At 37.5% G+C, this 15577-nt stretch overlaps 2 protein-coding genes across 8 annotated transcripts in view; both read left to right on the top strand.

Annotated features, from left to right (window-relative positions):
• LOC127442435 (ecotropic viral integration site 5 protein homolog) overlaps positions 1 to 9030 on the top strand; it is a 39361-nt gene extending 30331 nt beyond the window's left edge. For 2 of the 6 annotated variants that reach the window (XM_051700476.1, XM_051700472.1), the window contains one exon: positions 728 to 1412. In XM_051700476.1, coding sequence (XP_051556436.1) covers positions 728 to 832 — 105 coding nt within the window. In that variant the 3' untranslated portion in view covers positions 833 to 1412. The other 4 variants (XM_051700474.1, XM_051700477.1, XM_051700473.1 and 1 more) reach the window with 4 other exon arrangements.
• A 370-nt stretch (positions 9031 to 9400) lies between these two features.
• LOC127442442 (zinc finger protein Gfi-1-like) lies at positions 9401 to 15494 on the top strand. Of its 2 annotated transcripts, none has more exons than XM_051700494.1 (7): positions 9401 to 9783; positions 11991 to 12154; positions 12268 to 12465; positions 14046 to 14434; positions 14516 to 14653; positions 14729 to 14894; positions 15182 to 15494. In XM_051700494.1, the coding sequence occupies exons 2-7, from the start codon at positions 12049 to 12051 to the stop codon at positions 15361 to 15363; spliced, it is 1179 nt and encodes a 392-aa protein (XP_051556454.1). In that variant the 5' UTR covers positions 9401 to 9783; positions 11991 to 12048; the 3' UTR covers positions 15364 to 15494. The 2 variants fall into 2 exon arrangements, with proteins under 2 accessions (XP_051556454.1, XP_051556455.1); XM_051700495.1 differs by having other exon boundaries at positions 9416 to 9547.
• Positions 15495 to 15577: the final 83 nt, after the last annotated feature.

The raw sequence follows: 15577 nt of genomic DNA, 5'->3' as shown, positions 1-15577 counted from the left end.
TAAACTACTGTTCACATGGCTTGCGCAACAAGAGGAGAATAACACAGTTTTACAAACAAGCATTTGGTAATATGGATGAATGAATAATTTTTTTGGAAACAGGAACTTTCAGTTCATGATTTCCAGCTCAGTTTTCCTTTTTCAGTATTATACTGATTTTCAAGGTTTAGAGCAATAATTTCATTGATCACACTGTTGGACCCATCGTTATTAAAAATGTATTACATGAAAGGCAGCACTGTATTGATATTCCTCAAACTTTTTGGTCAGTGGTTTGTTCTAAATCTTAAAGGAATAGTTCACCCAAAAATCAAAGTTCTCTCATCATTTACTCATCCTCTTGCCATGTTAAATCCATGTCTTCAGAAGTGATATGATAGGCTTGGGTGAGAAACAGATAAATATTTAAGCCATTTTTTACTATAAATCCCCAGTTTCACTTTCACATTCTTCTTCTTTTGTTTTTGGCAAATCACATTCTTTGTACATATCACCACCTAACTGACAGAGAGGAGAATTCATAGTAAAAAAAAGGACTTAAATATTGATCACCCACATCTATCATATTGCTTCTGAAGATATAGATTTAACCACTGAAGTCTTATAGATTACTTTTATGCTGCCTTTATGTGCTTTTTGGAGCTTCAAAGTTCTGGTCACCATTCACTTGCATTGTATGGACCTACAGAGCTGAAATATTCTTCTAAAAATCTTTGTTTGTGTTCAGCAGAAGAAAGAAAGTCAGACACATCTGGGATGGCATGAGGCTGAACACACGTACAATGGAAGAGAATGGGCCCAGTCCATAAACATTAAAATACACCCTGCTTAAAAGTATAGTCGCAAGACTCTGTATATGTTTTCATGATTTTAGTGTAATAAAATTGCTTAATAACCTTATGTGTGTAAAGTTAAATCCAATATTACAACTTCATTGTTATGACAATGTAACGTACCATGACAGAGGTAAACCCTGTAATCTGGTTAATGCCATAACACCATTAAATCCCCGATTTTTATCACACTATAATCACAATAAACGTATAAAAAATAGTATGTCATGTTGCTTTACTTTTGACATTTTAATGTTTATGGACTAAGCCCATTCAATTCCATTCTGTGAGTTTTGCTTTTTTGAAAATACTATATGAGGGACATGTCTTAAAGATTTTTTTATGGTAATCAACATTAAGTCACAAATGCTGTCAATTAAGCTTAACTTGTATTGATCCCAGAATATTGATTTAAGATCTCCCATTGACTGATTGAATGTTCAGCATTGAAAATGTAACAAACTGAAGTGGCGACATTGTTAAAATTGTATAATGAATTGTGAGTGTGGTCCTGTCTTCCTCGCATATATTTAACCACTTACAGCCACCTTTATACTGCACATTGACTATGTGTTAATTCTTGTGTGCAGCCAACAGGAAAACAAGACTTGTGCTGAGTGTCATGACAACTTCAGCGTATCTGGTTCTTTATTTTACGCAGAACCAAAGCCTACAACCTAAACTTACCTAAAATGTTAATACTATTCTTCTGCTGCTTTGCAAGCACTGGTATTCCTTTGAAGAAATTCAAATGTAGTTTTTGCTGCAAGACAATAGATAAAGAATCACACATGTAGATGTATTTTCATAAACTATGATTGAAGAAGTTTGATTTTACCATGATGGATAGAAACTATCGTAGTTTTGATTGTGATGCAGTTCTGCTCAATGTTTCCTCCTCTTCCCGATCTGAAGTTAACAGCAACATTGCCAGTGGTTTGAGGTTGAGTTCTGTATGGTGAAAAACTGATGTATCAGACAACTTGTGTATGTATAATCACCCCTGCACACCTCCTGTTCTCTGTCTGATTTTCTGTGGTTTCAGTGGCAAGGGGAACCTGTCTGATTAACCCTGTAAGGTCTAATGTATGAAATAATCGCTGGAAAATTTTGTTTTTTCAAATTTATTGAACCTTTAAACAGCATATTTGTTTTACAAATCTTCAAAGTCTTTTGTGGTAATTTAGTTTGCAGATGCTACGTGGTTTAATATTTTGTATATAAGGACATTCAGACATTAATTTTTTTACGATTAACATTTTTATTGATTCCTACATCGAACACAGAAAAGCAAAACATAAATACACAGAATCAACATTTAACTCCCAATACCACCCTTCCCCATCCCCACCCCGACCCACAACAAACACGCCTGTGGTCACACATGAGCAAATACACACAAATGAAAAAACCCCAAAAACAAAACAAATAAAAAATATAATAATCACACACATTAACAACTACCCTCTCTCTCCAGTGCTCCACCCCGAGAACCCACCAAGAACGGCAAATATCTGCCCCATTTCCCAACAAACAAATCCAAATTCCCCAGTCTTCTATATGACCCTTCTTCGAAAGCCGCCACCCTCCCCATCTCCGAGCACCACTCCTGAAATGGGGCACTCCAGCTGACTTCCAACCACTTAAAATGACTTGTCTGGCGATCATAACACTGGTTAGGACCCAATTTTTATATGTTTATTCCCTATATTGATGACAACCCCATCGCCTAAAATACAGAGTCTGGGGCAAAATTAAATTTGAGTGCCCAAAACGTCACATATAAAACTCTGAACCCTCAACCAAAATTCTTGGATCTTAACACCCCCCCCCAAAAGACATGGATTGTGTCTCCATCTTCTGATTGGCATCACCAGCAGATGGGTGTGTCTTTAAGACCAAGCCTATACAATCTAGAGGGGGTCCAATAGAATCCATGTAAAATCTTGAATTGCATAAGTCGAACCCTTGCATCTCTAGATACAGCAGTGGTGAATTCTCAGGGCCAGCAAAGCCTTGTCTGCTGGCCTAACATGCCAAATAAATAAATATTTTTCATCCTTTCATTCTCAATTAACTTTTTTGCGTATATATTTTTAATCGCTTTCCACTCTTAATTAATCTACAAACAAATAGAGAAAAATGAAAAGTTTATCCAGTCAGAATTTATTCCTTGATGCTTACAAGTGAAATTTGACAACTGTTTCACAAATCACATGCCCGAAGCAGCACGTGAGTTTGAGCTCCACCCCCTCAGGCCTTCAGAATTTCGTCAGAATCCCTCAATGGTGCAAATGAACGAGCAACTAAAGTCAGATTGTCATATTAATCAGCCAATCAGATTGATTTATTTGTTCTTGGTGGGTGTGATCTTTAGGATATGTCCCAGTCGTGGCCTTCTAGCCAGCCTTGAGTGACGCAATCACGCTTTAAGTGATGTACGTAATTCAAGAGCGAAAAGCATGAGATCATGAGTCAGCTGTCATCACTGCTGGTATTGCCGTTGAGAAAGAGATCCTTATGGATTTAAAACCCTGAGATGTTCTGCATGATCGTGCGATTGATTAATTAAACAGGAAAGGAGGACTGATTTTCACCTCAAGCAAATTGTTAAGTGCTTTTAACATTGTTATAGCAACATCAGTAGTCTAAATTAGGCTGCTTGAGCATTCAGTGTCGGATCAAGTTTTGAAAAGTAGTGCTGCGTTCCATTCAACTCGGAAAGTCGGATTTTACAACTTCCTACTAGGAAAAGTGCAATGGAATGCATCTTGAAGTCAGAATTACAACTTGTAGGCTCGTGCAGAAATTCTCAACTCCGATTTCGCCGAGATGCAGGTGCATGATGTCACACAAACATGTCCACACTCAGGGAGATATACAAAGTAAGTGATAAACATTCACTTTATTAAGTAATATCGATAAATGAGTTCGTTTCCACATTACATGATAATAAAGCTTGATTAACAAACGCTTGCAGAAACAGGTGTATAAAACATAATCTCTTTTGATAATCGTACACCTGAATCACAAATGCTAGCGCTGCAGCATTGTTTATCAGTTGGGTTGCTAGGAGACATCTCTAATGAGAGTCAAACCCCTGCTAAGCTAACGGGAGCGTTGCAGTTTTGTTTCCTTAAATGTCATCTTCCGAATATTGGGAAATGGAATGCATTTATGGTCGGAGATATCAAGTAGGAATATCCCTCATCCAGCTTGAATGGAACGCAGCATAACCGTGTACCCTGACAAAACTAAATTTATTGCAAGCAACATTTAAATCACAAATATTATTAGATTGATTTTTCCAGGTATTATAGACCTCCTTGGTAGATTCATATGAAAAATTATGATTTTTGAATGTCTGTTCAGGAGACATTCATTTCACAAAACAGTCATACTGCAGTTAAAATTAGGCTTGCTTTGAGCATTAAGTGTCATTTCAAGTTCTGGCTTTCATGTGTGGATGTGTTTTTAAAATGTCAATTGGTATTATTAGTTAGCATAATGTCTAAATGACATAATGTATGATGCCCAAAGGCATAGGATGTCTTATTCATTGTGAAACTGTGTTTTCTTAATGGCATGAATCACACTGAAGGCCTAGATTTAAAATGCACAGCCCGCCACTGAGATACAGACTTGACATTTTTTTAGAATCCTAGCCCACACTCTTTCCTCCAATACCAAGTTTAAATCTAGCTCCCATAATATCTTTATAGAAGTTAAAGCTCCGTCCCCCAGACTCTGAATTAGCAGGGAGTAATACACTGATGCCTCATGACCTTTTCCAAAAGCAGTAATCACCTCTTCCAGGGTATCTGCCGCATTAAGGGTGTATATGCTACTCCCAAAAACAATACAGAGCAGATGGCGCAGCTGTAAATACCTCGCGTGACACAAGATCTTTATCGAATGATCTCAGAAATTTGGCCAGAATTGATGGCCTCTCTCCCTCCGCGGATCTCCGAGACAGAACTCTGTGAGCTTGCTCGATTTCCAGCTTATGGCCTGTTATGTCAAGCAGACTTGGGAAGAGCCCGTCTAGGAATTTCACCATATCTCGGCCTTCTTCATCCTCAGGAATTCCAACAATTCAGACATTGTTTCTCAAGGTCTTCCAACTTTTCCCAGACGCGCTCCAAGTCTACCTTGGACGCTAGCAGGTTAGCAGCTGATTCCCACTCCAATGACTCCAGATAATCAGTCCGTTTCTCAACATCCACCACTCTTGTAACCAACTCAGTGAATTTAATCTCCATAGCAGTGATTGATCGACGTATTACAGCAAGATCCTCCAAGTCAGCAATGACCTTCGTCACCATCGCCGACATGTTCAACAGTTGACGCTGAATTTCTTTCACCTCACTGGCCAAATTGAGTCCCAGGCTTTCGGCCTGCCGCTCAGGGGCTTCAGCTTGAGCACATAAGTGTCTTTTAATGTCTCCAGAGCCCGAGGATTTTGAATTCTTTGACATATTGTCTTCCTAGAACAGTTATGGAACAGGGTGTATCAAATCTCACTGGTTTATGACACAAAAAGTATTAAAAACTAGCAAAGTGCGCAGAGCTCTCCATTCACACGTCCAACCTCACATGGCGCCACGCGACTCTCCACATTCAGACATTTATAAGTGTGACTTAAAGGAATAGTTCACCCAAAAAAAAAATTTTGAAGCTCCTCAAAGCATATAAAGGCAGCATAATAGTCATCCTTAAGACCTCAGTGGTTAAACTTTGTATTTGGCAATTCACATTCTTTGTGCATATTGCCACCTACTGGACAGGGAGGAGAATTTATAGTAAAAAATCACTTAAATATTGATTTGTTTCTCAGCCACCCCTATCATATCACTTCAGTAGATATGGATTTAACCACCGGAGTCGGTTGGATTACTTTTGTGCTGCCTTTATGTGCTTTTTGGAGCTTCAAAGTTTTGGTCACCATACACTTGCATTTTATGAACCAACAGAGCTGAGATATTTTTCTAAAAATATTTATTTATGTTCAGCAGAAGAAAGAAAGTCATACACATCTGGGATGGCATGCAGGTGAGTAAATGATGAGAGAATTTTCATTTTGGGGTGAACTATCCCTTTAAGTGTCCAAATATTTTTTGGGTACCACTGTATGTATGTATGAAGTTCTCATATCAATCCGTATTGATGTATTAATTTTATATAAGCTGTTGTGATCAAGATGCAAATAACTGAAAGAACCTTTGAATGGTTCTGAGGACTTGTCATTAATTCACACATGCGAGGTTTTGAATTGAGCGATGAGTATGGCAATAAACATCTTCTCCTTTTTTAAAGAGATGCTACTGAGCTATTCACCATCTCTGATTGAGCACTGTTTGAGGAGTCTCAAATTCAGAAATAACTTTGTGGTCACGAAACCTTGTATACATCTCAGCCTTTGTTCCCATAACCCAGTAAGCTGTCAGAACAAGTTAATACACTGAGGACCTATAAACCTCAAACCCTTATCACAGCTGCTTTATGCAGCTATTTCAATCACGTACTACCTAAAGAGATGCATAGAAACCAGAAAGGCCCTGCCCTTAGAAGAAAAAAGAAAGAAAAGACCTCAGTGTTTTAGAAGTTTTGAAGAGAGCTGGCTTATTGCTGCAGTGATACTGTCTGTTCAAGTGTCTTTGGTTTCCTGTTCTTGCTGTGAGAAGGATGTTTTGTCACGTTTACATTGTGCATTTACTTTGCCTTTACCTGAATGAATTTGCTCTTTATGCTGCCAAGAACTTAAAATCTAAGTGCTGAATGTCATACTACACTCTTGAATACAACGGTTTTTTGCAAGAACCCTCCTTTTTTTTTTGATCAAGAACCATTTTTGTCTTTTTGGTTTTTGTGTAGGCTATATGGTTCTGGTTAGAAATTAAAAAAGTTATTGATGTTACACTGTAGGTTCCTTAGATCAGCATATTGGTTTTGGATTCTTTAAAATATATTTAAATGTTTTTGTAAAGAACCACAGAATAAGAAAATATTTGTGTAACTTCAAAAGATTCTGTAAAACCCTTTTTGGTTCTAACTGGAACCTAAATGTTAAAGTATAGAAAAAATACTGATCTCAGTTTCTAAAGCAGAATATTGCATGTGCGTATCATTTAAACATTTGTGCTTCACATGGGTTAAGCCTTAAAATTACCACTCTAACTCATCAGGGTTTATAAGTATGATAATGTAGTCATCATGTAATAGGAGGGATCTTCATTTGTTACAGATTCAGAACTTCTCCATGAAGAAAACATGATTTTCTCAACTTGCGCCAAGGCCTTCCACATCCGCCTCCTTGGAGCACAATGACACCTAAAAATGGACTGATGTCCCGTCATTCTGTCTCCAGAAGCACGCCATCTGATGAGGCACTGAAGATGTTCTATTAACAGCACTACCCACAGCTACTGTGTCCACTGAGCAAGTGCCTTCATGTCGTCAGCTATGAGGGCAACTCATGAAGATTTTCAAACATAGTGCAACTCATCAAGTCAAGTGTGATGTTGAAACGAGCAGAGATACACTGTGACAGTTTTACCATTAACACTTAAAAGTGACAACAAGATTTCTTTCATTCTTGCCAAAAAAAAGTACACTGGATGGCCTAGACCTAACGCCACACAGCACTTGTTAGAACTGTGACACTGTTCTTAGTAAAGCTGTCACACACTACAAGAGGTTTTAGAGTATTTTACACATTGTCAAACATTAACCATAAACATAGTATTATTGAATGCCCTTCTTAACAATTAACAGTAAAACAGTGATTTCAGCAAGAAAGTCTGTATTTGAGTCAATGTCATTGGACTTGATAGATTATGGCTACACACTCTCATGGCGAAATCGTCAGGATTCATACAACTTTTCTAAATTTGGCTAATTCGTATGATATCGTACAACTTTCACTACAGCCAATGACATCCCTGGACAACGGTTCCATCTAATACGCGACAATTACTTGCTTTTGTCACACACAACAGCTTTCTGTCATGTTTACACTCTACTGATCGGTTAAGTTTAGATAAGGGGTTTGGGTAAGGGCATAATATTAATGAGCATGTGCTTAACGCCTCATGCGTAAACTCGTGCTTACTTCCGCATTACACATCCGGGCATTTGCATGTGATGAAATCGTACAAATTTATACGAATGAACTTGTACGAAATCATACGAAATAGTCAACTCATAAAATATGTACAAATTTTCATGAGACTGGGTTGAATTTTGGTCACTGCCTATATACAGTATGAGGGTCACTGGCACAAAGCATTAAACTAAGTACATTTCTATTTGGACTTGTATCCAGTTTTACCTTATGGCTTTTATGGTGTACTTATCAGAGTTGGAGTAAGACAAGAGCGTCCAAATCACAGACACATCCCAAACCTCTAAGTTTCAGACCCCAAGGCCCAGACCAAGACATGTCCATTCAAGAACCAGAGTGCCCATTTTAATAAAGTGAAATAGAGAAAATGTTGAATTTGTTGCAGAATTCAAACTATGTACCATAAGGCTGTTTAGAGACATGCAATTCTTGTGAATTCCCTGTAATAATCAAGATACAATGCCAACACTGCTTTATATAACTGTTAACACGTTGTAAATAGACTGTGGTCTTAAAAAAAAGACTTTCATTTTGAGACCCAGACCCAGGTTTATGTGGTCTTGAGAGGTCACAAGTAGTTTAAATCAGATTACTTAATCGAAAAAGTAACCACATTACTAATTACTTTACTTTTAGGTTACTTTCTGCTCAATAAATTCAAAATAATGTCTATATTTCCACCATGTTCAATGTTGCACATCCACCAGCTGTCACAGAAATGCAAACAGACACAAGAACTTATGAATTCATATTTTAAATGTATTATTATGCATCAATAATATTACTTTAGAAAAATGTGTAACCCAAGTAATGTACTCAAAAGTAATTAATTGAAAGTCAGTAACTGTAATCTGATTGCAAGAATTTAAAATGTAATGCGTTACACTACCTTTGACTGAAGTAATTCGTAATCAGATTTCACCCAACACTGCACAAGACCAGTACGACAATGATAGCCTAATAAAATCTGTAATTTATGTTATTTTTAATTTGAAAATATTTAAGTTTAACAATATCTTTATGACTCTTTCTAATGTGTGCATGGGTTTGATATATGTACCCAAACAATATTAAACGTCCTGTAAATGTTGTGATTGCACTTTTTCCACTCTTCATCTCAATACAGTAATCAAGTTAAATATTGATGGCCCTCAACACGAAAAAAAGAGGCTACAAATATACACAACAAACTACAATAACACCCAGCGTTGGCTGAGATGTTATTCTTGGAAGATTTGCAGTAAACCACACCTGAGACAAATATAAACAAATCCCACACAGACAAGAGAAAAATCCTTATCTGATTTAGATCATTATGGGTGTCTAAAGTCATCATCAGACTACATTATGTGATGCAGTTTATAGAATCATCATTTATTTTCAATTTCAGTTTACATTAGACTTCCATTAAGTTAAGTATTTGCAGGCGACCTGTAGAAATTAGGCAAAATGTGTGTATCAGTGAAACAGAGTCGCATTCAGGAAGTTCAAGTTTGTATTTAAGGCGCGCGTTTGAGCTGCTGGAGTTGGAGACAGAGGCAGGTCGCGCGCTGTAAAACATCCAGTGGAGCGCACGAGCACAGCGCAACAGGTTGGTCTCGAGCTTCTGACAGAGCACAGCGAGAGTGTGTGGATGAATGCGTTTCAGACGTTGTTTGGCATCATGCAGCAAACTTGAAATACAATGGGTTATTTTTTATTTTTCGCCGAAACGTTATTTTATTTCCAGTTGCATTATTATTTGAATTGAGCACAAGTCAGGTGTCACCAGAACTTTATTTAGACGCTAATTGTTCCCTTTGGGTAAAGTTCCAGTTGAATTAAAAGGTAAGCGTACTATATATTTTATATCTTTACATTTTTATTTGATTTGATTTTATTCTTTTGTTTTTTGTTTTTTTGTTTTGTTTTCTTTTTTGCACAAAAATCGTTATGCATGCCATTGTTGCCTTTGGAAGAAGCATAATTTCAAAGGCATTGAGGACTGCACAGCCGGTGCACTGGATTTTTCCCCACATTCACTCAGTTTCAGCGGATCTGGATGCTGGAACATGTAGAGTGAAGTGAGGAATGAAAGAAGTATTTTCCATATGTTATGGAGTCTATGAATTCATCGCGTTAACCTACTTTATAATGAACTTTCGTTGTTCTCCTGGGAAAAAAAAAAAAATTTGCACAGATTCCAGAGGTAGAGCTATGATGTGCATAACTGCACAGAAAACAAATCAAGTAAACAAATTCTATTTTTAGTTTACCATATAATGTATAGTAAACTAGAAACATAATCTATTTGCAGGGATGCAAACTACTCATCTTTTGGCTAAAGTCACCTTGTGTGAAGCTAATTTGCTCAATTGTTTGATACAATATTCTACATTTGACTTTAAATTGGTACTTTAAGTTGAAACTTCTTTAATTCTTTAAAAAAAATATTTGAATACAACAAACAAAACAACTGTAAATATACACCTGGAACACCTACTATGACTCACCTTTTTCACCTCTCATGAGTTTGTATACAGAGTATACTGTATATATAGAATGCGCGCGTGTGTGTGTGTGTGTGTGTGTGTATATATATATATATGTATATATATATATATACAGCCACAACATTAAAATTACCTGCCTAATATAGGTCCCCCTGTGCCATCAAAACAGTGCCATCCTGCATCTCAGTATAGCATTCTGAGTTTATATTCTTCTCACCACAATTGTACAGAGTGGTTATCTGAGTTACCATAGATTTTGTCAGTTCTAACCAGTCTGGCCATTCTCTGTTGACCTCTCTCATCAACAAGGCATTTCTGTCCGCAGAACTGCCCCTCACTGGATGTTTTTGACACCATTCGAGTGAATTCTAGAGACTGTTGTGTGTGAAAATCCTAGTAGATCAGCAGTTACAGAAATACTCAAACCAGCCCATCTGGCACCAACAATCATCCATGTGATCATCTAATCAGCCAATTATGTGGCAGCAGTGCAATGCATAAAATCATGCAGATACAGGTCAGGAGCTTCAGTTAATGTTCACAACCATCAGAATGGGGGAAAAAATGTGATCTCTGTGATTACGTCCATGGCATGATTGTTGGTGCCAGATGGGCTGGTTTGAGTATTTCTGTAACTGCTGATCTCCTGGGATTTTCACACACAACAGTCTCTAGAATTTACTCAGAATGGTGCCAAAAACAAAAACATCCAGTGAGCGGCAGTTCTGCGGACAGAAATGCCTTGTTGATGAGAGAGGTCAACAGAGAATGGCCAGACTGGTTCAAACTGACAAAGTCTACGGTAACTCGGATAACCACTCTGTACAATTGTGGTGAGAAGAATAGCATCTCACAATGCTATTCTGAGATGCCAGTTGGCGCTGTTTTGGTGGCACGAGGTGGACCTACACAATATTAGGCAGGTGGATTTAATGTTATGGCTGATCCGTATATATACAGTACACACACACACACCAGATAAACATACAGATAGGCCAACATTTGTACTAGAGGGAAAATGACATAAATTAATAATTCTATACTGGTCAGTATATTTCACCAGTGTTAAGTCCTTATTTTTAGGAAAAAGCCTATGCAACGTAATATACTAATTGAAACTACTTGGCTTAATTGGGTTTGAATGTGATGTTTATTTTAGCTTCCACATCAGGTTGTTAATGGCCAAAGCAAAATCAATTAGTTCTTCTGTAGGCAATAATACCCTGGGCTCCGTTTCCAGGCTGTTACTTGTGTGCACATCATTGACGCGAGGCTGATATATCATTCTGAGAGGGGATCAGTTTACTAAATAAGGCTTTGAGATCAAGTTGCCAAAAGGGAGCACAATAACAAGGTGTGCAGTGGAGTGCCTTGACTTTAAATTGCTTTGCGTTGGGTTTATTTGAGAGGTTTTGATTGCAAAATGCAGGATGATACACAGATTTCACTGACATGATGTATAGAGTAAGCTTTGTAAGGTCAGGTGCTTCTACCACCAGTGCTTCTACTTTGTCTTCAAATCTACTTTGCGGTACTTTTCAGGTAGGATTGGAAAGCAGTGAGTGATTGGTGACCCTGAACCTGAAAACGAAGAGTAAACATGCCGAGGTCCTTTTTGGTGAAAAGCAAACGGGCACACAGTTATCACCAACCCCGTTACCTGGACGACAACTGCATCCAAATAGAGAAACTTCTCACATGCCAAGGTACGAACTCCAAATAATGTTATTTAGACATTTATAGTAGGCCTATATTGGTCAGGCAATGAAAATAATGGTGGACAATGCATTGTGGATGTTATTGTCTCTCTTGTGTTTAGAAAGTCAAATTGGACAGGTACCTGAGAGCACTGTGGATGTAGTAAAGGATCCGGGCAATCGTTCCCCTAAAGCCAGCATGGTGTGCACAGCGGATTATTCCTCTCAACAGTCTCCACTCAGCTGCGAAGGCAGCGTATGTGACCGCTCATCAGACTATGAGGACTTTTGGAGACCTTTGTCCCAATCTGTCTCTCCAGGTTTGCATGATTTCATGACTTCATTATTCGTTAGGATTCATCCTTACTTAATTTTACAGTGACAAAAACTATATTAACCCTTTAAGCTTTGAAGGTGTTTTTTTAAGTGCCATGCCCAAAATTAAAGGCTTACAACTCTACAATAAAAACAACAACAACAACAACAACAACAAAAAAAAAAAAGACAAAAAAACAAAGAGGATCAATTTTTTGATATAATTTTAAAGAAATCTAAAAAAAAAAAAAAAAAAATATGATATAGAATATGATAAATTATGAGATTCTCAGCCTAAGAACCTGCTGGAAAAAAAACTTGAGCTTGAATTTAGTTTTTTTTAAAATTATTATTATTATTTTTCTGATTTTACATTCTATATCTCGGTGTAAATAAGGTAGCTCAGAAAAACTGTGTTTGTTTTGTTCCCAGTCATGTCAGCAGTAACCGGGTAAAATTTTGTGTTGATACAACAAAGCAATCAAAACTTACAACATTACAAAAATAATTTATCCTGAAGTTTATGTGTCCATAAACAACTACAAGTGCCCAAAGCCTCTCCAAACAAATAAAACATAATAATTGTGCATAAGAACTTATTACACATACAAAAATACTACAATCACTAAGGGTATGCTCTCTCTACAAAGCATGCAGGCATGAGTAACAAGATCTCATTCAGTTCCCTTCTGTGCCAATTGAGCCATCATTCAGTTTGAGTCATGTGCTTGGCACCATCTCCTGGTAGCAATATGTAATTAGAATGAACGATCCTCTCTGCCCCTATTTGGATGACTTCCACCTGTGGTTGCAGCGATCTGAATCCTAATATGATTGGTTTAGGTTTCCATGATGCTGGACAACACGCTACATAATTTCCAGTGAAGTCATTTGATCCAGGAAAGCTAATTTTTTTTTCCAGATAACACACTATATGCTGTGTGTACACTGTGCTTCTTGTGGATTATCTAATGATCTGTGCATCTGTTACGTTGTGTGTGAGCTCATTTTAACAGGAATCCGCTACTCTAAGTTATGTGTTATGTGATATTTAGGTATGTGATATTTGATGTTCTGTTTATTTTTGTGAATTTATAAGCGAAAACGGCTTATAAGCAACACCTGTTTACATGTAACATGTATGTCAAAGACATGTACTTAGCTATTACTCACTGTATTTTTGTCTGTGAGTAAAACAAATAGGCTGGTTTTATTCTACTCTTTGAGAGCTTTCCAATGACATTTGACACATGGCTGTTTTATCAGTTTGATGTTTTTACCGATTACAATAATGCGTACAGTGCAAAATAAATAATAAATAATCAAAACGGAACACTTCGGATTTGTCTGCAAATTTCAAAGCACTTGTTCAGTTATTGTCATAATGCCTACATGCATTGTAAACTACACCTTCTAAGCCTTCTAAAATGATACCTATTTTGTGTCAGTCAAGACTGTAGTTATTTATATATTGATAATTATTTTATCACCGGTGGGCTGATCTGAGCTTGAAGGGTTAACTAAAAGCATTAACATGTATTTAGCCTAAATATACATTGTAAAATAGACCATATTTTCTCAACAGATCTGGAGAAATGCCCTGTGCCTTCTCCAGACGACACTCAGCCTTTCGACATGACTTTCCGTCCATATGTTTGGGCCCATTCAACATCCGAGCTCAGGGACCTCATTCAAACTTGCAATCGTGTGCCTGTTTCTATGGATCCAGAGCCATCAATGGGGGTGTATGAGACTATGGAAAGAAGGCCAAGTGCCCATCTCCTTGCTGAACCAATCCAATCTGGGCGATTTTACCAGGACTATGGCTCTTTGACCACTAACCTTTTGGATAGTAGAAGCTTTTACGCAGACTTCAAGATATCAACTAAAGTATCAGAGATTGATTCAAAGCCTGATATTCTGTGCACACGACTTCAACTAAATGAGATGTACAAATGCATTAAATGCACTAAGGTACAATAAATCAAAATTTATATTGTTTAGCTACTTATTTCTTAGTTTTATGTAGGCTTACACTATTCTGTTTTGAAACAGGTGTTTTCGACCCCTCACGGTTTAGAGGTTCACGTGCGGCGGTCACACAGTGGTACGAGGCCCTTCGCTTGTGAAATCTGTGGAAAAACGTTCGGCCACGCAGTCAGCCTAGCGCAACATAAAGCTGTGCATTCACAAGTATGCTTGCATTGTCACAGCATTTATTAATAAGGGCCAGAATAATTATATGCTCTAATGACTTTTTTCCGGCAGGAAAGGGTCTTTAGCTGCAAAATCTGCGCCAAAAGCTTCAAGAGGTCATCCACTTTGTCCACGCACCTCCTCATCCACTCTGACACCAGACCATATCCCTGCCAATACTGCGGCAAACGATTCCACCAGAAATCAGATATGAAGAAACATACGTTCATTCATACAGGTGATTTATTTTGTGATATGCAATGCTGGGGGAAAATCTAATATCTATTTTGGAAACTGCACCTGGATTTTTAAAAGGCATAATATTATTACAGTAGCATTTGTGTGCAGGCGACATGGCTAATATTATTATAATATGCATGCATGCATTTGCAAATAGCCTATTTAAGGCTACTTGTGTAGTGAGATAACATTCATAAAAGATGTTCCTAACAATTTAAGTCAGAAAGCGGCAACTTCAGAGTCTGTTTAGAATTACGCAACACTTTTTCTTCCTCTATTTTCCAGGCGAGAAGCCGCACAAGTGTCAAGTGTGTGGCAAAGCCTTCAGCCAGAGTTCTAACCTCATCACACACAGCAGAAAACACACGGGATTCAAGCCTTTCGGATGCGAACTGTGTGGCAAAGGCTTTCAGCGCAAAGTAGATCTGAGGAGACACAAAGAAACGCAGCATGGCCTAAAATTATAAGTCAATTATTTGCTTAGTTTTGTTAGCACATTTGACACTATATGCTGTAGAATTGGAAGGTTGTTGTTGTGTGGTTTTATGAATTAAGAAAATAAACAGATTTATTTGCATAATGAAGAGATTTCTGACATTCATGACGATTTCCTGTATTTTATAACAAGCTGTAAAATAATATATTTCTGAAAAACATTAATAAACTGATAAAGAAAAAAAT

This window comes from Myxocyprinus asiaticus, chromosome 6, assembly GCF_019703515.2.
Source record: "Myxocyprinus asiaticus isolate MX2 ecotype Aquarium Trade chromosome 6, UBuf_Myxa_2, whole genome shotgun sequence".
Lineage (NCBI taxonomy): Eukaryota > Metazoa > Chordata > Actinopteri > Cypriniformes > Catostomidae > Myxocyprinus > Myxocyprinus asiaticus.
Note: the sequence above shows the minus strand (reverse complement) of the source record. Positions and strands in the feature narration are given on the sequence as shown.